Consider the following 23,172-nt stretch of genomic DNA (forward strand, 5'->3'; position numbering starts at 1 on the left):
GAGGAATACTATGTATGAAACAGTCAGATTTATTTATTTTTAGGGGGGTGGATATAAGGACAAGAGGCAGGCAGGAAAGCAGCTGCAGATGCTGTATCTTATGCATTTCACAAGGACGAGATTGGATTAGACATGGATGCCACCGTAAAATTAAATTGTGATGAGGCCGAGGAGAGGAAACGTAAGGCCACACAGAAGAGGGTGAGAGAGGACAACCAAGGGCACGGCCTGTGTTAAGACTGATGTAATTACAGTCTAACAGGAGAGAGAGAGTGAGAGACTAAACAGGTTGGGGTCAGGTTAAGATGTTTATCTGAATGTGACATTATGGCTGCACGATTTTGTTTAAAGTAAACGTTTTGGTCATTTTTTGACTAATATTTTGCAAAATCTCAGTTATTTGTCATTGTTATTAATCACTTTCATAATTATTTAGGTAACTAAATACATAAATTGGTTGACATATTTTCAGCTGCAAAATAATTTTGAGTGCCTGTGCTCGTTTGAGAGCTCGTGAGAAGCTGATGGCCTTGGGGTCAAAGGTGCACGCCATGTAACCACAATGTCCTCAGTTTGAATATGAAAAGACACACAGCCTCCTGCTCTTTATCCCCACATTTCCAATTGTTTTCTGTTGTATCAAAAACAGGTAAAAATCCAAACATATCTAAACATAGGAGTATGAGAGTATATGCAACACCTTTCAAAGAGACCCAGTAGTGTTTCCACTTGCGCCGTGTTGCAGGTTCCACCTTCTTGTTTTTCTTATGAACCAAGAAGTTCTTCACAGCCAGAGCCCCTGCTTTCCTAACTATGCCTTGTGCACAGCCTATCAGAATGTCCGATGGATATGCACTACTGAGTGTGCTGCTGCTCTGCTCATCACTCACAGCAGAGCCAGCCTCCTCCGTGCAGTCCCGACCCTGATGTGTCTGACAGGAGAGTGATGGAAAAATTGAGTGATAACAAACACGCTGGATCTATAATTAATACCTGTATTTAAAAAAAGAATAGCACGGACACACACGCACAAAGTAACTCACCCAGGCTTGATTGTCCAGCTCCTTCCGGAAATTCTCATACACTCCTCCCCTGCCTCCCTCACCACCTCTACCTTCTCCTCCTCCTGCACTGCTGCTCCCGCTGTCACTCCCATTGAAAACACTGCTTTCAGTAGCCGAGTATACTGAGAAAGAGGCCGACATGGCCTTACAGCGCCGTGACACCAACTCTCCATCCCCATCTATCTCCGTGGTTATGCCATCGATGCCGCTGTCGCCATACTCACTTCCCTCGCCCAAAACACCAGAGATGTCCTGTCAATCAAAACAACAGGGTAGAAACAGAACTCATTTACTTATTATTAATGTATATACAGAAACTGATACATTTAAATAGCCAAAATATGCACACACACACAAACTAGTGACACTACAGATACACACAGAAATAAGTAACAATCTGACTGACCTGAATGACCAATAAAAGAGGTTATTTCTCTCAAATGACAGCTGACAGCTTAGGCTACACAAGGGGTCTCTGGGTTTATATTTGTGTGCGTATATGTATGTAGGTGGGTGCGTTAATACATCAGAATGTGTGTTTGTGGGCACGTTTTGTCACGCATTTCTGCTAAAAGAAAGCGTTTCACTTCAAGCGAGACGTTCTCTGTGCTTTCACACTTTTCTTTCACCAAACAGATTCTCCCTGTGTTCTTTTCTCTTTGTTTTGCTGTCTGTCTATTTATATCCGGTCTAACAACCCCCTCAGCCTGGCTTGATGAATTTATAATAAGCACTTAGGGTGCTCAGCTATCCACGGGTGCTTGGGGGTTCTGGGAATGAGTTGAAAGTAAAGCTTTGTTCACTATTTTAGTACTTCCTTCTTATTTGGCAACTTTTTTTTTATCAATGACACATGAAAATTACAGAAAGCACATGAACATTCTGTATTCTACTGATGTAGTTTTGTTTTTGTCCACTGAATCTCTGATTAATTGGCTTCTTGGTGGTACATTACAGGGACTTTACTCCCTCTTTTACCCTTTGAGTGAATCTGGTTTTGTAAGATTGTAAGAAAAGCTTGTAAATTATGTTCAAATGTCTTTTTTGTGTATATTTAGGCATGTTAGGAAGTGTGTTAGTGAATGGGGCATGAAAAATATTATGCTTTAATGCTTCAATTTCTGGAGGGGAATGGAGAAACCAGGCCAGCGTTGGACAAGTAGCCCCACAGCGACTTTCTATCTGACTCCTTGTAATCCCTTTCCCCACTACAAAAATATACACACACACTTGGATGCGCATACATATAACATGCACACACACAACTGCAGAGCATGAGCACACACAGGAAATGTCTCTGGTTGTCAACAAAATATTAATTGCTGGAGGGACAGTCAGTGAACCCCCTGAACTTCCTGGATACTACTAGTAAACAAAGTCCTCTATCATTCTATGTTTAGGGGTCTGTGTTTCAGAAAGGAGAGACAGAAGAGACAAAATACCAGAGAAAAGTAGAGAAAGAAGACTTTTAACCTAATTACTGTTTCGTCTGCTTTGTATATTTATTCATATATTCCTAAAATATGATCTAACCTGAGTAGTTTGTGCTCGGCGTCCTTGGAAAGCAGGGCATGGTGCAGCCGGGATGCCAAGCCCTGCCAAGCCCTCAGACAAGCAGTGGGAGCGTCGGCAGGGGAGCGTGAATGCTCCATACCCGCCACCATCCTCCTCGGTTGGAGACATCAAATCCTCCTCCCCTTCTCCATCGCACTCGACTTCTCTCCGATTTTTAGTGTAACGGTTTCTCTGCCCCCTGAGGCCAGGGCTCTGCTGGCTGCACAGATGGTCCAGAGACGATGCCCTTTCAGCTGAGCCTGGAATATATACAGGTGGTTATTGCAGGGCAGTGTGTGTATTTGTGTGTGTGTGTGTGAGCAAGGTGAGGTTAGTGTATTCTGATTACTGTCAGAATATTACTTTCAGATTACTTTGCCACATTTGACGTGTACATTAACCTTCTCCATGTGTGTCTGTGTCCTTCTGTGAATCTGTATGATTTTGGTGAGTGAGCATGAATCTGTATGTGTGTGTGCGCAGCAAGCCCATCCATTATTCTGAGCTAGCCGACCACCTGGGGCAGCAGTTACCAGCTACCGTCTGCTGTCGCGTTGAACTCCAGCAGCTCCTGCACAACGCCAGTTAAGCTAACAACCCCGTGATTAACTGAACTACTGCAACTGATGGATGGCAGCTAACCTTCAATCAGTAGATTTTCTCAAATCATTTTTCCCTACTTGCTGAGTGTCTGCATTATTCCCCACCTCGCTCCCCCTCATCACCTGCAAAGCGTATCAAATCAAGCTAACACTCCTGCAGACATGCACAGATATACACATATATGAACATTTTTTTCAACCATCAGTCACCATTCTCTTGGACAGCTATGGTGGTGCTTTTTGAAAAATATATACTGAGTGAAAATTCAAAAAACTTCAATATGTACTGTATCGATTCTAGATGGGAAATATAACACGTCCATGCCATGACAATGGTAGTCTTTTTTTAACTATAAAGATATGCTTCTGAATGACTACATGAGAAAATTGGACATGTATTCTGTAGGTTTACAATAAATAGACTAGACACCGTTATGTGTGTGTTTACCATCCTCACCTGCACTGCCTCTGGGGAGTGTGAACTGCTCCTCCTCCTCTTCTTCTCCTCCATCTATCATCTCCTCAGTGCTGGTCAGATGCTCCTGGCTCAGGTCAGACAGAGAGAACTCCAGGCTGTCTTCTCTCCACATGTCTGCTGATTTGGACCGCTTCTTTTTAAAACTCCCTCCCTCCCGTGGACCCTCAGTCATTCGCTGAAGGTACCTTTCCTCTCCAACAACGTCTCCCTCCTCCTCCCCCATGGAGTCATTTCCTCCATTATGGGCAACAGTGTCCGCCTCTGAGGTTTCAGGAGTTGGCGTGGCCAAGAGGTCGTCATCATTTTGATAGGACTCCGGTCTCATTGTCATAGCGACACGCTGTGTCCAGTGAGGGTTGATGCCGAACTCTCCAAACGCATCTGTTGTGTTGAAAGGTTCCAGTCCATTCTCTGCTAAGGATTGTGGGATGCTAGGGGTGCTGGAGGAGCGAGTTGAAGCTTCAGAGTTTCTGTGTTCCTGTTTCACTGAAGAAGAGTGCCGGGAACGGCGAGTGATTGGCTGCTTGCTGGAGAGACGGAGTGACCGGGACGTGTGCTTACGGGAGAGATGTCCCGTCACATCGCCGTAGAAACCACTGTCCCCATTCTGACTCTCCACATTTCCCATGATTCAACTGTAGATTAAGGAAGAGGTTTCTGTGAAACATATATATCTTAGAAATGTTCCCATTATCCCTTAAAGCAACTACAAAGAGTTTTTAACTAATTATGAAACAGTCTCAATTTAATATGATGCCTTATATGACCTACACAAGACCATCAGCAAGAAGATTGGCTATTTCTATATAGGTATTCTAAATGCCTGTCACCAGGTCCAGTTCCCCACAAAATCAGATGGAGAGAATTGATTCAAAACTGAAAGGATTCAAAACTGATCCTGAATTGGCCCTCTTCCTCCAGCTATGTACATTACTAGGGAATGTTGATAACTTTAGCTTTCTCAACAAAATTACTGAGGAACCGAATCTGTTAGTTGCAGCCTTACATGTAACCTAGATGTTTCACCATCATCATATTACAGTTATTAATTTTACATAGCCACAAATAGATACATTACCTCATCGCTATGCATCCTGCAAACAGCTGTGTTTAAAAAAGAAAAATAGTATTAAAAATAAGTTGCATCTTTCTTTCACTCGCTTCCAAAACAAATGCACACACTAGCCATCATTATGACAAGAGGCAGTGGAAACACTACCACTTTTGTCCATAGGGGCAAATCAATACAAAATGAACGTTCCTTGTAGTTGCTTTCATTTAGGCTATGACTAATACTATTAAGTTTAAGTAGTGATGTAAGTGCTTTAAAACTACTTATTGGTCTGTCCCACATCTGTGATTTATATCAAACATCTGTATTCATTAACAGGAACACTGAGCTCATACCAAACTGAACAAGAGTGCTATCTATATTTATGTTTCTTAAGTTCATCAACCTCATACCAAGGCATTGGCACTACTTGTGTAAAAGGGGGTTGGTGTGCCAGATTGTTTGCAATGTATTTTTTTTTACTTTTCATGTGGGTCAGTGGCTCTGGGTAGGTCAGGCAAACCAATAGAAGAACACACAGCAGCTGTAAATATAGTTGGTTTTGTTGAAAAAAAGGTTTTTGGAAAAACCATGTCATACTCAGCAAACTAAGGTATTGAAAAATGTACTGTTTTAATATTTATGCAAAAACTCAGATATTGTATTGGTACTGTTATCAAAAACTTTCAAAACCCAGTCTTAGCTTTACTGTAAGTGATGTTTTTAAAGCGAGATGTCTTTTATCACTATTCCCAACTGAACTGGACAAGCATGCTGTTATGCCTGTGATTAAGTTTGGGTTTGTTTAAGTTTGTATATAGATATAGATTTTATTTTAACTATTGAGAGCTTTTAAATCATTACCACATTGTAGGCCTTGCCCTCTAAAGGCATTGGCATGTTTACTTGCACACATTTATTGCTAAAAACCAGGTCAATCTCTGTGCTGGATGAGTGAGTAACATCTGATGGCCCATTAACTAACGGTGGTACCTCAAAGGTATCCAGGATCTGTTTGAATGCCTTGTAGAGTTGAGCTGTCAAATGAGATCAGGGATCAGATATCCAAGGTTGAGGTGGAAATTCCCTTGCCAGTTTTTGGCCTTGACATTTGGTAATTTGTTTAGAACAACACACTCACATGGGGCAGCGCAGGGACAATAAAGTTAATCAAAAATGTATTTAGAGCATGAACACAACTAACATTTCATAGAGGCTTCCAAAGGGTTTTCTGGTGTTGTCCCATTTAAGTACTCATGCATCAAAATCTCATTAATTGTTTTAGTAAATATAAAAAGACATCTAAACTTTTAAATGCCAAAACTTCTTTTCTCATACTTTTATACTTGGCTATTGGCTTGGTTGACACAAGGATGGATCGACCAATCCTTTCTGCAGCACTTCTCTCCCTCGTGGTGTTAAAATTATTCATTAGCTACATTCCCAGTTAAAACGATCAAAGAAATCCGTTTTTAACTGCATTCTGCTGATCATAAAGTTATCTGAGCATCCTGCTTCACCTCATGCACACTGTTATATAAGCACATGGAGATGCTGAGTCAACTGCTGTCAGATCAGTTGGTCCTCTGTGAGTCACACATCATCAAACCCACACCATCAGGTTGTCAGTGTGGGCTCAAACTGCAGAGAGAGACTGACAAAAATCTCTTCTAACACGTCAAAAATCTATTTTAACAAATAATGTAGTGTATGTAATCTAGTTTTGAGAATCAAAGCCCCTAAGAATAATTCTTTACTGTTATTTGTTATACTGTTATATGATGTGACTGAATCAAGTAAAAATATTCAAATAAACTGGTAGGATGTTACAATTCAATACAAAATACCACAAATTACTTATGGGGATTTTTGCAGTGATGAGAGACAAAGGTGTACAAACTGTGGTTACCTTGTGGTTAAGCAGCCTCATCACCAGCTTCTCCACATCAGCGCGGTGTCTACTTTTACCGACTGCATGATCCTCCACACATCCTCAAACGGTGGTGTCAGTTTCTCCTTAAGAGGAACAAGAAGAGAGAGAAGTGTTTCAGTGGAGCTCTCACAACTTCAATGTGACCTGATGTGTCAAACACACACAGAGGAGGAGAGAAGACGAGAACCAGGAAGGTGCTTCTAAAACTATTGCAGAGGATCTGCAAGGTACGTCACATAAAGCGGGTGAAGTGAAGTTGAAAGGAAAGCTGTGAAGCACATTAGATAGAGAGGGAGTCTATAGGATAAGAGGCAGTATACAGGATGAAAGAGAATAAAAGACACTGTGGTCAGTAAGCCTGGAGTTAAGATAATGCAGTCAGGCAAGTAAAAACAGCAGACAAACACACATTTAAATATACATGTATACAAAATCACGGATCATCAGAAACAAAGCGCAGAGGTAGTCTGAGCATGAGGGGAAAAAAACTCAGAAACAACCTCAATTTCTTTGAACTGCACCCTGAAACTCATTTCCAACCTGAAACCATGCAGGCATGTACAGGCATGTGCACGAAACATTTTGGGAAAACACCCCTTGTTTCCCTGCAGACAAAGAGATGCTCACACACACACAAACGCACACACACACACACACACTGTTGGTAAAATGACAGAAGATGAAAGCAGCTATGGAGTATGATTTTCTGCTTAAGACTCAATTAAATGATCCTTGCCAACACAACCTAATTTTCCCTAATACCATCCCTGAGCTACTTAGAGTAGACCATGATTTCCATATTGTGCTATGTATAGTGTGAAGGTATGCAAGTACAAGCATGCTTGCTTGTGTGTAGTTTTGCAAATATTTTCAGTTCACAACCACATAGGCCCCTAGCAGCCCAGCTGGGAGACTGACTGCTGTGCTCAATGATGCAAACACTATCAGATCTGGAAAAAAGAGAAATCATTTCACTGTCATAAAAAAAAAAATACAGCCTTTATCAATTGCAAAGCAGATGTTAATCAGCACAGAATCTGTTTAGATCCTACACATCTGGTGAATAATTTTAACTAGCCATTTCTATTTTTTTTTTCAGAATGCAAAAGCATTTGTTCCTTTAGATCTACAGTGCTGGCACGAGTATGTTACCTTCACTAAACTTTGACTACAGCTGCTGCTTTTATCATTGATGATAATTGGATAACGCTGTCACTTTGTTTATTCTCTGGGGCAGAAATACAAGTCAACCATTTTACAGTTCTAGGAAAAGATACAGAAATGAAAGTTCAGAAAAGGAGAAGTAGAAAGGACAATAAGAGAAATGAAGGCCAAATGTATGGGAACCATTTTGTTTCACTGGTGAACTCTGACATTGCACCATGCCAGTATGTGTGTTCATGTATTTAAACGTAGCCACTGCAGCACATTTTGCCCCAGCTGTGGGAAGCAGTTATATAAGCTAAACTTGACCCTGATACTTCTCCTCCTCTTCTTCTCCTCTGTCTCTCGCTCCCCCCTTTATTTCTCATCCCTCCTCCATCCCATCCGGCTTGAACGGACTTATCCCAACCCACATGCTGGCCACCTACCCTGCCAAAACAAACAGAAACACACATAGTATAATGCACACACAATGCTTCTCAGGTGCTGGATATTTATTTTGGAACTAGTCCTGCTTTCCTTTTAAATCTGGCATCAGTAAACAAACATAGAACTTAATACCTAAAATGATTTATAGATTGATAGTGCATACATAGTGGGTGCATTGAAAAGCAATACAACCCACTCGTAAAAAACGGAAGTCAACACACAAACAACAATGTAGCATTTGGTTTGTAAAAACTTCTACAATAAATGCAGGTGTTTTACTACTGAGAAATCTACATTACATTGATTGTACATTGCTGTTGCAAAGCCATATAGTTCATCTATACGTCTAAATGTCTGAGTTCAGTGTAGTGGAGGTGAAAAACACGCACACACAGGCCAAACAAACAAAACAATGCTGTCTGACACAACACAGGGGACATCAAACCACTGCCTTTCCTCTGGCAGTCTACAGTCTAAAATGTTTAGTCTCTTCGTTTTACCTCTCCCCGTGCCCTGCAGCAAAGCATGGAGGAGGGAGAAGGGTAACGAGGAAAGGAGGGGGCTCTCTGCTAAACCCACGTAGAGCTGAGAGGTGAGGCAAGGCTGGAGGCTAAACACATACGGGGGGAGGGCGCTGAGGTTGGTACAGACACAGAAGGGAAAGGAGAAAAAAACATATTTGGGTACTGTGCTATGAATAGAAGTTTGATATGGAAAAGGGAGAAAACAGGGAGAAAGAAATGAAGAGAGAGGGAGAGATAAATAGACATTGGGGGTCCTATTGTTGCTGGGCTTTAAGTGGATAAGTAGACATGTGCTCTGGCTGCCTCTCTTCAGGCTTAATTGAGGGAGCCGAGACAAAAGGGGAAACATAATTATTCGCTCTCTTTCTCTCAGTCTCCCGTTCTCGCTCTCATTCTTGCAGTATATTAACACATTGAGAGAGTGTATTAACACAATGGCCTGCGCAACAGCAGCCAAAGCATCATTACCATGCAGTCATGCCCACTCACAGATGAGCACACACACACACACACACACACACACACACACTTGAGAGGGGACAAAGACCAATGTTGACGAAAATGAAATTCCATACTGGTTAATTGTTTTATTAAAATCACAACTCTAAAAAACATAAAGTCCTTTGTGTCATTTTAAACTCAATATTTGATTTTTATTTACTGAATATATCACTAACAACATGTTTAAATAGTGATATGTTGTTTTCTGAGAGTGGAAAGCTGTTCTGGCTGCATATAATGGACACAAAATCAGAGAGAGAGACAGAGACAGGGCTGAGCATCGTACTGGGACTGGCTGTGCCACTTAACTACACTGTCAGAAACAACTCTACACTGGAGTTGTCAAACTCATATTGCCACATTGCCACAGTTGCGTTAGAAAAACGTTCAACATCTATGGGCTCTCACGTCTATCACCTAACACATGACACACACGCAAGCAGGTAGCATACAAAAGACTACAATAGTACAAAGGCAGACATGCTTCCAGTCACACACACCTGCACAATCCCAAGAGAAATGTGAGCAGGTTTTCCTACTCATACACATGCTCTCACACTCTTTGGAAAAATACCAAAGGCCTGTCAGAACAGCCATGAAGCAGGCACACCCTATTTCCTCTCGTCAAATCTTTTCATCTCTGCACCTGTCTCACAGCTCCGCCCTATATGACACACAGCTCAGCTCTCCAGTCTCAAACCACCCATGACGTGTATGCGCACTACTGTACAGCACTGTACTGTGAACGAAGCAAAACCTGTCTCATTGCTGTTTTAAGCCTGTCATTGTCTAGACTGCATGCCAGAGACTTGAAATTATGAAATCGCCAAGCACCTATTACATGCCCTTCATTCCCAGAAGACAACAACCCATCATAAACGTACCTGCTTTTACAATATACTACTATGTAAAACGTGTGGCTTTGAATTTTGCACAAGAGCATAGTAGTGAAGATGGCTGCTAGAATATGTGTAACTATATTTTAAAACTGTTGTCTTTATCAACAATAAATTACCTGTTGCAAATTTGTTTCTCTAACACATGTGAACAGGATCCCATCCATCAATAAAACGAGTTTTCTGCTGCTTCTAAAAAGTGCCTCAAGATGTAGAGGTGGCCCTTCTTTCATTTGGTGTACAGTATGTTTCATTGTGTAATGAACTGGTGTTTTAGTCTTGAAATTTTGCTGTTAAATATATTTGTAGGTGTTATTAGCTATTGGCTGTTAGTCACGGTGTATTACACAACTGGAGCAAAGAAAGATGACTTGCCTTCAGTGTGTGCTTAATCCAAAGACGAAATAATTATGAAAAATTAGGTTACTGGTAGCCTTTATTGTTATAACTGAAAAATATTAAAAGGCAATAGTACTTAATGTTGTGTTTTATCATTATCACAAGTTTTCTCTGTTATTCCTGACTAGACAATAAATGATCACTTATCAGAAAATAGTCCAACCCTAAAAGAGACATTAAAGGTAGTAAGAGTAGTGACCAGTCTAGACACTGCTGTAACCAGAGAAGCTCTCAGCTTGACTGATCTCTCTGACCTTCCTCTCACCCTCGAACCAAAACCAGCACCCCCATCAAGTCTCAAAACACATGACACAGTCACTGGACTGACCCTTCCCTTAGGCCTTTTCCCATACCTTTTACATTCCTCAATTGGTTACCGTAACCCCTCCCTCAGGGCAGGGAATTAAGTAACTGAGGTTAACACTCTCTCTGGGGGGTAAACAAAGGAATTTCTGAATGGGGCAAACTTCATTCCAAGCAAGTCAAAATAGACTACCATGGGAATCTGGGAGAAGGTTTTATCAGAGCGTCTCCATCCTCCCCCCCGATTTTGCATGTACACCTGAACACACCTACAGAAATACACATAAACACACATTCAAACATGCATGTACACCGGGGCTTCCTTGTTGTTGTTTACACTGAGCAAACCTGCTTTGAAAGATAACAAACACACCGTGAATAACATGTGGATCAGGACTAGGTGCAGGGCGGCTCAATGGTCCAAACATATAGGGTTCAGGGACTTATCTGTGAGTGCGTGTCTGTATGTGCACACCTAGGTATGTGTGCATTGTTCACATTTGAGGAGGAACTATATTTATCCAATGTCAAGATAACAGTCAGATATGCTCTGAAAACATCCTATTGTAGAGACGGGAGCGCATACTCCACTGCACTCCCACAGTCCCTCTGAGACAGGACTGTCTGAGACATCACTGGTAGAATTCCCTGGGAGAGGGAGATTAGCTTCTTATTCATCCTTTCGGGATCTGACAAGCGCCACCTCCCCCCTCTCTCAGCTTAAATACACACATGCACATACACAAACAGCGTGCCTGCAAGCATGAGTCTCGGCTGCTGCTTAAGTCAAACATTAATTTCTTTTAACTGGTGAGAGACAAATCATAATTCCTTCCTGAAGAGCGCTTTCATTTTGAGGCCACAGAGGAGGGCAAAGCATAAAAATGACAGAACAAAGTGGAGTGGGAAGAAATGAGAAGATTGTTCGTTTATTATGGTCCCCTCTATTTGTCATCTCCTAACAGAGAAGTGGAGAAGAAAGAGTCAAGATTTAGGAGTGTTTGTGTTGATAGTAGGTGCAAAGCAAATTCACTGCTAAAGAGTGAAGGATCCACGCTAAACTAAATAAAAATAAAATAAAGATAACAGTTTAGCAAAATGACACATATAATAGATTTTAGATTTTGGGTCAGTGTCTGTGTGGCATCTGAGGATCAAGTGGAAAAGATAAAGGGCAGTGGAATTCAGTGTCAGCCAATTCACTCCACTTTACTCCTCAAGTGTCGCTAACTTCATTAAATACACCCCTCCGTCTTTCTAGGAGCTTACACTGTACGCTCCTTAACTCAGATTTCAGCTGACTGTCTCTGCAGCACGTGCAGTCAGGGATTACCATATTTTAAAGAAAATCCTTCTACCACAAGTCTTCCATTGAGTGAGAGGCCCGAGAGAGTCAATGAGTGTGTGTAGCTTTTGACGCTGCGCTCTGTAGCTGCTGCTGCTGAGTGCAAACTCAGCGATCAGTGAGTCCCTGTATGAATTCAAAGACAGGAAAACCCATAGATTCAAACCTCCCACTATGATCTTTCAAGATGTATATTTTAATGTGAGGCTTACACTGGATGATTAGAGTGCTCTATTCTACCGCTTGTTCTGAGATGAAGGAAGGGATCAAGGCATGTAAGGCTAAATTAAATCCATCTTGGACTTCTGTTGCAGGTTACTATGCTACTTAATATCCTGTTGTTTATAGAGTGCAGCCATACAGTGCAGCAGGTTGCATGACAAAATATAATTAGCTTTTTGTTTAATGCTAATAAATCATCTCTCTCTTTTTGCCATTCCTCAGTCATCGCTCACTCATTCTTCGTGATGAAATAGTGATTGCGCAGACAATCGCCTCCCAGTCCTCAAAACCAAACAACTGAATATTCATGTGGTGATTTGCTGCTCCAAATATGTGAGTGGCAGTAAAAGAAGTGTTGTTTAATTATCCAGGAGGAGTGGGACGAGACATTGACTGTGCTCTAGATTCAGCTGGTAACTGTAGAAACCCTGCGGGGCAAGACGCGGCATGGAGGAGGAGCGCCTGGGAGTGTAGAAATAAGACAGAGAAAGACGTTAAAAAAGAAAAAGAGTGCTGTGCGGACGTGGCAGTGTATTTGTATTTCTTGAAATTACACGGCAATGACATGCAACTACCAGGCATGCTGATGGAAAAAGATACTAGCACGTGCATTTTTAGACCTGTGCATCTGGGGTTTTATTAAACAGCAGATAGCAGCAAGTCAGTGTCATCCGTAGCCAATATTAGTGTGGTTTCCCCCTGTCCATGTCAATCAATTCCTTATTTAAAAAGATTCAATATATTATAGAGATTCCCATGGTATTTTATCAGCAAAAAACTAAAAACTGGAACAATGAGGAAGGCAAAAACGACAGCTAACTTATGATAACTTAACTTACAGAGTAGCTTAAATTTCTGAGTTCTCAGACCATTTTCACAATTGAGAATGACTTCCGGATGGGAGCCAAAACGTCTTGATTCTGAAAACAGTGTCCAGATGACTACGACTGAAACCTTTTCTACAAGCTAACTTATGACTAACATATTAATTAATTCAACACTTTCCTGACTTTATCAATATGCTGTGTTTCTTCTATAGTCTGTTTACCACTTTATAGTCTGTTTTATCACTGTTGCACTTTAGCACTCACTGGAATCCTGTGCTGTTTGTGTTAGTGGATTTTTTTTTCTGTGATTGTATTGCGATGTTGTCCTGTTTTTCAGTTTTATCTGAGTTGCACTCAGACAAATTCCTCTCAACTTGGTTGACATGGCAATAAAGTAATGAAGTGTGATTGGACACACTTCTGTAAAGAGCTGTTAAGCCTGAAATAATTGAGTAGCACTATGGCTTGTTGTGCCATCTTGAAAAGGGGATTCCTTCCCATATTTTCCCCCTTTTTCTCTTAACTGAACTATTGTGGGAAGTTTTTTTCTTTTCCACATTAAGGGTCTAATAATGTAAGCATTGTGAATAAAATGTATTTAATCTTTTAGTGTGAAAAGTGTATTGCAGAAAATCTGTTTCTTGTGAAGAAATACCCAAAATAAATGCATTTGGGGTATATATATAAAAAAAAGGCCAAGATTAAAAATACTTGATTTTGGCACCAAATATTGTAAGACACTGATGTGTATAGACACAACAGACAGGTGTGAATGGTGCCAAATTGGCAGGTAATACCTCCTATTCCACTCAGTGCAGGCTGAAGGGACAGCGAAATAACAGGGTGGATGAGTGAGCGAGAGAGAGGGATAAGAGGGTTTTAGGCAAAGGTAGACTGATTGAGGTGGGAGGTTGAGACAGGAGGATGGGATGAGAGGAGCATGAGGGTCTGAAAAAAATCTAATGGTGTTGAAAGGGGGATGAGAGGGTGTTAGAGCGGTGGGGAGCTAGTGGAATCGAGTGTTAGGCCACAGGTAGAAAGATGAATGATGTGTGCTGAGGTGGAAGGAGACATGAGAGGGAAAGAGGTGGAGTGGTGCTGATAGGTCCTGAGGGGCTGATAGAGATAGATGTTGTGTCAGTTCAAAGTAGGGCAGAAGTGAACAGGTCCGATTTGTTGTCATTAACGATATGACTGCAGTAAGACTATCTGCAGAGAGTTATTGAAGAGGTTATTGTCCGTGTTAGTGTGTGGCCAGATTGTATGTATGAAATATAGAGATCATTTTTTGAGGAGAAATGGTTGTTTGCTACTGTTTTGATAATAAAACTTAAATATGTATGCACTAATTAATAAAATAATTGGTCACAAAAAACTGAATTTGTCCTCATGTTAAAGGAAATTATTGCAATTCATGCTATACTTTTGTAAAAGAACAAATATTTGCAAACAAATAATGTGATTACTATGATTATCCAGATTAATAAAATTATTTAATTAAAGGAGTTAGTGACATATAGTTTATAGTAACTTGTCTTTCCCAGTCATCCATGAGCTGTTTAACAGTTGAGTTAAGAGACATTTTTTTAAACTTAACAGCTAAACTGACTATTTTAAAGTATTTTGAAACAAAAATCCTAGATGATTTAAGTAATGTTACACAAAAGGTTAAGGGGGGGTAATTGTAACTATGCCCCAGGGGTGTGTGATAGGAAATATAAATATAATAGGAAAATGGTAGGACTGTTTTTCAAACATGATTAAGGTTTACATACTACAATGCAATATGAAGGTATTAGCTTACTCTGGTTTTAATCAAATTGCTAGAATAATGCAAAGACAGTTAATAAACCACGAAGCAGCACTGTTATCACTTTATTAATTAAGATTTCTGCTGAGGCTCTGCAAAATCTTTGTAGTACTACCCTAATCATTCCCAGGGAGCAAGAGAGAGGCTTTGGCATGACCGCACAAGGACAGGTAAGGGGGGAAAGAAAAAGTGGAGAAGGTACCATGGGAGAAGAAAGAAAAGGAAGAGAAAGGAAATTAAAGATTTAGGGTGGAGAAGGAGTAGAGGAGACACTGGGGCAAAACAAACCATGACAGTATAAACCTGACAGAGGTGAGCATAAGGTAGTGTAAAGAGAAATGTTAGTGGCAGAGGAATGGGCAACACAAAGGTGGACTGCAGAGAAAGGGGGGAGACGGTCAACGGGAGGTGGAAGGGGAAGTTATCTTAGTACATCCCTGCACCTGAGTCAACAGCGGTGCTTGCAAACAAAGCACCCCCTTGAAGAAGAAATAGGAGACAATGTGCTGCAGGGAGGGATGCTGGTAAGAAATGTTCAGCAAGAATGTGAGAGACAAACAGCAGCTCACTATGTTGTGTCTCTGCCACTCAGGCTAGACAGAGGACACAGACCACCAAAACAATTTTGTTGTGGCGTACACAAATCTTACATATGATACAATGCTGGGGGGTTATATAAGATAAGGTAAGATTAATATTAAACTTAATTGAAAATGCTAAAAGAGGTTTCTACTGGCCAAAAAAAAAACTATAACAGCTATTGATGATAGCTGATGTCTGCACAGATGTGTACATTTACAGTCCATTTCCATGTCCATGTACAAATTTGCATTGCATACTGTACTTTTCACATGATCATATTTTTTTGTCTGCCATTTACCAAGAAAAAGAAACCCTCCCTCTTGCTACCTACTTCTTCATTTGTACATCACACACACACACACACACACAAAACATTCTTGCACACAGTAAGGTGTGACAGATGCAGAGAATGAGAGTGGACCTACGCCCAGAATGTTGCATCAATGTTCCGCAAATTTCAACGACAACAAACCGCTTCAGTAATCTTAGCAAGTACTAGGTCAGTTTCTAGTTTAGACTAAAACAAAACTCTGAGACTGATTCATTTTTTTCATTAACTGATCAGTCATTTAGTCAGCAAAATGTCAGAAAATAGTGAAAAATCCCAATTCCCCGGAGCCCAACGTGATATCTTCAAATTGCTTGTTTTGTCCAAAGCTTCAGCACCACAGATATCCTTTAGATCTAGGTTTAATCCTTTTTAGGAAATCAAGCCCCTATGCATATACTGTATGTATCAATAGTAATAGTACACTCTGGTCACTATAAAGGTTATAAAGGTTGGTAAACCATCATTAAATCCCTGGCTACTTCTATTCCTCTTCTTCTTAGAGTCCCCTCACACTACTATCCAGTAGGTTTTCAGCCAAGACAAGAGGTCTTGTGGCAAAAACAACACTATCACTGAGACAAGGATGTCAACAACATGTCAGCAATGTGGCGTCTCTTCAGTAGATGGGGTTGGATCTAGGTCAATGGGTCCATTTCCTGGGAGTTGAGCTCTTGTGCAGGCTCAAGCTGTGAGGTTATTGTTTGGGCTCTGAGTGGCTACGGTGAATAGAGCCTCCCCTCTCAGTGCATTAGTGACCTGTATAAGCTCCACACGACTCACTGACATCTGAGTACAGGCCTGAGGGGAGAGGACAAAGGCAATCTGACCACACATATGCACACACATTCACGTGTCTAAAAGCTAATGCACCAAAGGACAATAACAAAAACACTAATAGAAACCTTATACAGCACTCACCACAGGGTTATTTTTTTTATCCCCAAAGAAACTTAATCCAAAGAACAAAATAAAGCCTTGCAGCTCTGCCCGTAAGCCTTCATCGTTGCTTTTGTCAACCCCCTTTCTATACACACACACACATATATTGGCATACATACTTTCACATGCACACTCTTACAAATGCACACAGGCTTTTGGGACCGCCTTGTACGATCCCACCGGATCACTTCCAGGTCAACAAGCAGGAACGTGAAGTGTGACTATGGGATGAGCACTGAGTCGCTGGTCAGCATTCGCTTTATGTAACTAATGTAATGTGGGGGTTGAAGGAAAGGAGGAGGAGAGGAGAGGAGAGACAATGGCTAAGTGGCCTGTTTCCTCTGCTTTAATTACACAGTCATGTGGATGTAAACTTAGACAAACACTCACACAAAGTAGGGGGTGTAAAGATTTCCAAGCAGAGATGAAAAAAAGGAGATCCCAGGAAGGCCAAATCTCCCCAGTGCAAACAAAGCATAAAGACCATCTTTGAAGACTCTCTTTGCACTCCCACAGTAATTCCTCCCTTAAAATCCTACTCAGCCCTTCACACACAAATGTATTTCCACTCTCTTACTCTGAAGTCTTTTACACCAGCTTCCTGTTCAGGTAACATGTTCCATCTCCCATCTCATCTCAAAGCATGCTTCCTTTTTCCACTAAAACCACTCTTACATATTAACTCAGCTTTTAGCACTTTTTCACATTGGAATGACACATATCAGCTTGTTTGCATTGCACACATCCTTTGTTTTTTAACAAAAGTAAACAAAATTATACATATTCACCTTTCTCTGCTATTTTCTTCTGCTATACTTCTGAATTAAGGGCACCTTCGAAAAACATGATGATTTAACCTTCTGTATATAAAATAAGATGTAGATGCATACACGTACACACACACACACATAGACATGCATTTACACATCATTAGTTGGCAGTCTGAGCCGATGTATGGGCTGGAACGCAACACTGATCAGAAATAATGGGCAGACATGACAGGGATGGCAATGCTGTCACACCAAGAGAGGTAGGAAAGAGGGATGATGGAGCAAGAGGCAGAAAGAGAGAGACAAAGAAAAAAAAGAGGGCAAGAAAGAAAGAGAGAGAGAAACAGGGAGGGAGCGAAGGAAGGAAGGAAGGAAGAAACTCCCAATTCATCAGCAAACAGAACAGACAAAAGATAGGAAATGAAAGAGGGCACATGCCAGCTCATGTCAGCTCTGAGACACCCCTCCCCCGTCTGGACCCCTTCACAAATTAGAGGCATCCCCTCCTCCTTCTCCTATTACATCTTCTTCTTCTTCTCATCAGGGGGTTGATGTTGATGGGTCTGCCACAAAAAAAAACATTTCTTCACCTGATGCTGTGCACCCCCAGCTAACAACTCTTGTAGTCCTGCTCAACCAGACGAGTGACATTACAAACGGACGCACATGTCAGTGTGAAATAATGTTCACACTGACTCATTCAGCCTCTCTTGTCTTTTGCAATTGCTCATACTTTCAAAAGCTCATGCAAAAAGTCCAGGGAATACAGACATACAAACACACACATAAATGCATATATATGTAAAATCACAGCCTATTTGACTTGTGTGCCCTTAAAATGAATCAATGTCTACTTGTGATCCATCATCACCTGTAGCATGATTTATGACCAGGTCAACCAAATTGTCCCCCCATTTCCACCCCCATTTTATTTGAATAGTTTTTAGAGACCTAAAGAGCTTAAATTATCCAATAACTCACAAGAAAAAAAAAGGATTGGGGGAGCATCAGAAAAAGTAAATGCAATTTTGTGAAGCATAAATGGGTTTTTTTCCTGCTGTCCTGTTCTGTAAATCATCTCAAAACCCCTCAGATTAATCTTGTCACTCCTTGGGGGGGTCCCGACTCCCAGCTTGTGAACCATTGCCTTATTCTATCAGCTACACTGCAAAGGGATTCCCCCTAACTATTGAATGCAATCGTGACTAAACCAGCACATTAATTAGACACACTGTGAAACCAGAATACAGGAAAAACAATGTCTCTCCACCCTCAGCTGTCAGTTTGGTCTTGGTTTTCCCAAAACAGACTTCAAAAATCTGTCTGTTGCTGGGCTCAGACTCAGTGACAGCAGCAGAGAATTGGGATAGCGAGAGACAGACACACAGAGAACCCAAAGGCACACAGTCAAACACAAACATTTAAACAGCTTGATTGCATGTGGGGAGATGGGCACTGGGGGCTGCATAAGCCCTATATTTGCTTAACAGCAGAAATAAGTGGACCACTGAGGAAGAGGGATGAAGCAGTCTCTGACAACGGTTACAAAATGAGAGAGGCAGGCGGACAAAGATGAGAGAGAGAGAGAGAGAGAGAGAGAGAGAGAGAGAGAGAGAGAGAGAGAGAAAGAGAGGGAGAGAAAGGGAGATCATCCCTTTCATGTTAATTGCATCATCCCTTTATCATGCCCACCACATGCTCATCAAACTGCAACTTATGTACTGTATCTGTAATCATAAAGAGAGGGCATTCGTCTGCTCTGCCACAAGGTCAGAAGAGTCTTATTCACTGCAGAGGATAAAGACCTGGGAGTATTTGCAGTAAGCTTGAGTTCCATGTTGTTGATGATGATGATGATGATGATGATGATTAGTATTATTATATTATTATTATTTATATAATGTATTATTTGATGCATGGAGCGCTTTATGAGCTTCACTTGAGCAGACCAAAGGATGAGTATGACTTACATATTTGTATTTATAGTATAGATTATACTAAGGCTGCAGAATATCTACTAGTGTGTTCACTCTGTGGCTGTGTGTGTGAGTGCACTTGTTTGATTAAGGTTAAGGTAAAGGTTGGAGTTACAGTGCTTGTGTAGTGGTTATGGTTTCAGTGAGGGGCATGAATGTAAGTGAATGCAATGTCCTCCAAAGAGACAACACATGTGCTTGAGTGTGGGTGTTTTACGTGAGGCTGGATGTGTGTAACAGAGGATAAGCCTAACTGTATCTGCCCTATAGGTGAGCTGACTTAGCATGAGAGCAGTGTATCAATCTGGGTCAGTATGTACACATACACAAACACACACACATACACACAATACAAAGAAACTCACACACCCACAGGGGTTCACTTACCGGAGCCCCTCCCCCTTCACGCTCACACACTACATTAGCTTACTGTACACAGACGGAGCACATGGTTGTGTGGACACACACATATTTGTCCTGAACACACACTTGCACACATAATAAATGGACACACATACATATAAACCTGGACAAGCAGTATATAACGGTGTATGAGATAATGGCTTTCCCCCCTTTTCACAGCCCCAGGCTTTCACAAAGTCTTTGTCAATTTTGAAAAACAAGTGTGTGCACATACACACACACACACATGTGCACACACACACACACACACACACACACCTGTTTTTATCTGCCACAATAAATCCTTTTACGGATCACTTCCTCAAAACACCCTGCCAATGTTCAACTTCCTCATGGCAGCAACTGAAGCAGTGAATTGTAGCAAGAAAGATAACGTGAAGAAATGATAACAAGAAAGAGAGAGTGAGAGAGATGGCTAGTTTATAGTTCTTATTCTTCTCAAAATCAAAACAAACACTAATAGTAAAGGTTTACAACACAAGGAGCAGCATTTTAAATTTTGGTGATAAGGCTAAGGAGGAGGTAGAGCGGGTTGTCCACTAACCCTTGGGTTGGCGATTTGATCCCCAGTTCCTTCTGTCCACATGTCGAAGTGTCCTTGGGCAAGACACTGAACCCCAAATTGCTCCCGATGGTTAGGCCAGCCCCTTGCATGGTAGCTCGCTGACTCTGTGTGTGACTATGTGTGTGGATGGGCGAAAAAGAGGCAAATTTTAAAGTGCTTTGGATAAAAGTGCTATATAAATGCAGCCATTTACCAAATTACCTATATTTGGACTTCTTGTAATGTTTTATCACACCATTATGAAGCCATACACACTAAATACTATGATGAGTGGTAAATATCTTGTCTTGTCTGGCTGATCATAAGGTCCTGATTTAAAAAAATAAAAATAATAAATAAATAAATAAAAAGAGACCTGTCTAAATAAAAAAAACTGACCCACAAAACTAAATTATTTCTCACGTTATCTTATTTTACTACTGACTTTTCTTAATGGACCAAACCAAATACTCAAGAGGACTGATTTTTTTTTTCTCTAGGGAAGAAGCATGAAAGTGAGGGAGGAGAAAGGACAGTAGATATTCTATGCCCTTTGACCCCTCATAATTCTTTGGCTGTCTGGATGCCTAAAGATGACCCTCTGCACAGCTGAGACCTAACACCTCCACTAACACACAACCATTTGAGTGACAGATGGTAAATACATCTGAAGTGTTCAGTAGGAGGTAAAAGTGCACATTTGCAGACTTTCCTCCTTATTTTGTATCTCCTTTAAATTTAGCAACTTGTCCCTTATCCCCTCTCTCTTTTATACACACTCTCTCTCTTATTCTGTCTTGTTGGCTACTGTCGCTCTCTGCCAAGTCTTAGTGCCACACTGCCTTTAACTGCTGTTTCCTCACGACTTTCAGTAGCTCTTACAGTAGGTTTCCCTCTTTGTCTGTCTAGTTCTTGTCTATCTTTTTAGCTGTTTCTCTTCTTTTATCCTCTATTAAAATTTCCAAACAGCACACACACAGACAAAGTAGGCTAATGTGTTTATCAGATTCAAATCCGTTAGTGTATGATCCCTCTTTCTTCGTTTTGCATTGTGAGCCTTTGATGACATAACCAGACATTTTGAGGACTGACCTGCTCTTTTTTCATTCTGAGGGCTACGGTTGATGACAAGTCATAATCACTGTAAGTACTGCTTGAGTTTTAGATATCTCACTTTATCTCAAGTAATTTCATCTCTCCTGTGCTTCTTACGTAAAGGCACACAATCAAATATACACACTGCTACAGCATGCATTACTATGTTTGCCCTTTGAGCTGTGCAGTTTGTTCAATGGCGGGGAAATGTCAGGTGCTGCCAGTCCAGAGGGCTGTTAAGGTATTTTGTTGTTGTCAAATTACCTCAGGTAGGAAACTAGGCAATGTCCCAGTGAGAACATTAATAACTGATAAACTCCTTTCATCAACACACACACTGGCCCATGCAGGATGGCTATTTAAACAAAATGTGTGAAAGAGAGAGAGAGAGAGAGAGAGAGAGAGAGCGGGAGGGACCCATCAAGAGAAAAGAGCCACCACCAAACAGTAGTATACAGTACTAGAAAAGGAGAGAAGTCACACTCACACACAGAGACACACTGTGTAAGAAAGCCATCTTACAAATACGTTGGTATACAGACATTAACACACACACACACACATTTATGGACCATGTACAACAATACGCTTGTTGAAGAAGTCAGATGCACACATTTGGACTCCTAACTGTAACTTCACCTCCTTTTGTCTTTCTCACACAAACATTAACATTCATCCAAATGGCTAACAAATCATCTAAACACACACAACATGAAGCCAGTTATCTAAATCACCCAAGCAACTCTCTCTCTCCCTCTCTGTCACTCACAAAGCTCCCAAAACATCCTCAAAACAAGAAATGTCTTTCTTTACCTTTACTTAAGCTCCCAGTGTTCCTTGTGTGTGCGTAACAGTTAATTCCCCGTGGTGGTTAAAACACAGTCAGCGTGTGTCCTCTCCGGGAGCAAACAGGGGAATCCTTGCATCAGTGAGACGTCTTAACGGACTCCAGCCCAGCGTTGGACTCTTTACGCACACATACACACATTACAGCACATACTCAACACATGCTGCCTCTTGCACTACGAGACCAGACTGAAGGCTGAGGAGAGGGTGTGTGTGTGCGCTGCCTGAGTCTGAGCCCGCCCTCTTTTTCTCTGGTTCTCCCCTTCTCTCCCATATGCACTCACCCTGCCCTCCTTCTTTTTCTCTCTCTCTCTCATCTCCACTCCCTCTCTCTCCAATTTCACCTCCCCCGGCTTGCCAATTGACTGCCAGCATGTGTGCTGGGTCTGTGCCTCTAAGCCTTTAGATGTCCCAGTCCTCTTTTTAATTGCTGGCTCTCTGGCCTCAAGTTCTGTGTCATCTTAAAATGAGTAACTTGTAAGATTTAATGCACCAGAATAGAGATGTAGTTTGAGGATAAAGGTGAGAAAGGTGCCCAGTGAGGTGCAGTGGAGTACAAGAAGA

The 23,172-nt window shown here is 41.3% G+C and overlaps 1 protein-coding gene across 8 annotated transcripts in view; it reads right to left on the minus strand.

The window, feature by feature from the left end:
* LOC122887808 (rho guanine nucleotide exchange factor TIAM1-like) overlaps positions 1 to 23,172 on the minus strand; it is a 79,339-nt gene that overhangs the window by 33,904 nt on the left and 22,263 nt on the right. For 3 of the 8 annotated variants that reach the window (XM_044221349.1, XM_044221343.1, XM_044221351.1), the window contains exons 1-7: positions 22,576 to 22,819; positions 6,659 to 6,765; positions 4,777 to 4,802; positions 3,678 to 4,333; positions 2,598 to 2,878; positions 1,044 to 1,316; positions 701 to 932 (exon numbers count right to left, since the gene is read on the minus strand). In XM_044221349.1, the coding sequence (XP_044077284.1) occupies positions 701 to 932; positions 1,044 to 1,316; positions 2,598 to 2,878; positions 3,678 to 4,326 (1,435 nt within the window). In that variant the 5' untranslated portion in view covers positions 4,327 to 4,333; positions 4,777 to 4,802; positions 6,659 to 6,765; positions 22,576 to 22,819. Of the gene's footprint in view, positions 1 to 700; positions 933 to 1,043; positions 1,317 to 2,597; positions 2,879 to 3,677; positions 4,334 to 4,776; positions 4,803 to 6,658; positions 6,766 to 20,667; positions 20,803 to 22,575; positions 22,820 to 23,172 lie in introns of those variants that run through there. The other 5 variants (XM_044221344.1, XM_044221347.1, XM_044221345.1 and 2 more) reach the window with 5 other exon arrangements.

Source organism: Siniperca chuatsi, linkage group LG14, assembly GCF_020085105.1.
Source record: "Siniperca chuatsi isolate FFG_IHB_CAS linkage group LG14, ASM2008510v1, whole genome shotgun sequence".
NCBI lineage: Eukaryota > Metazoa > Chordata > Actinopteri > Centrarchiformes > Sinipercidae > Siniperca > Siniperca chuatsi.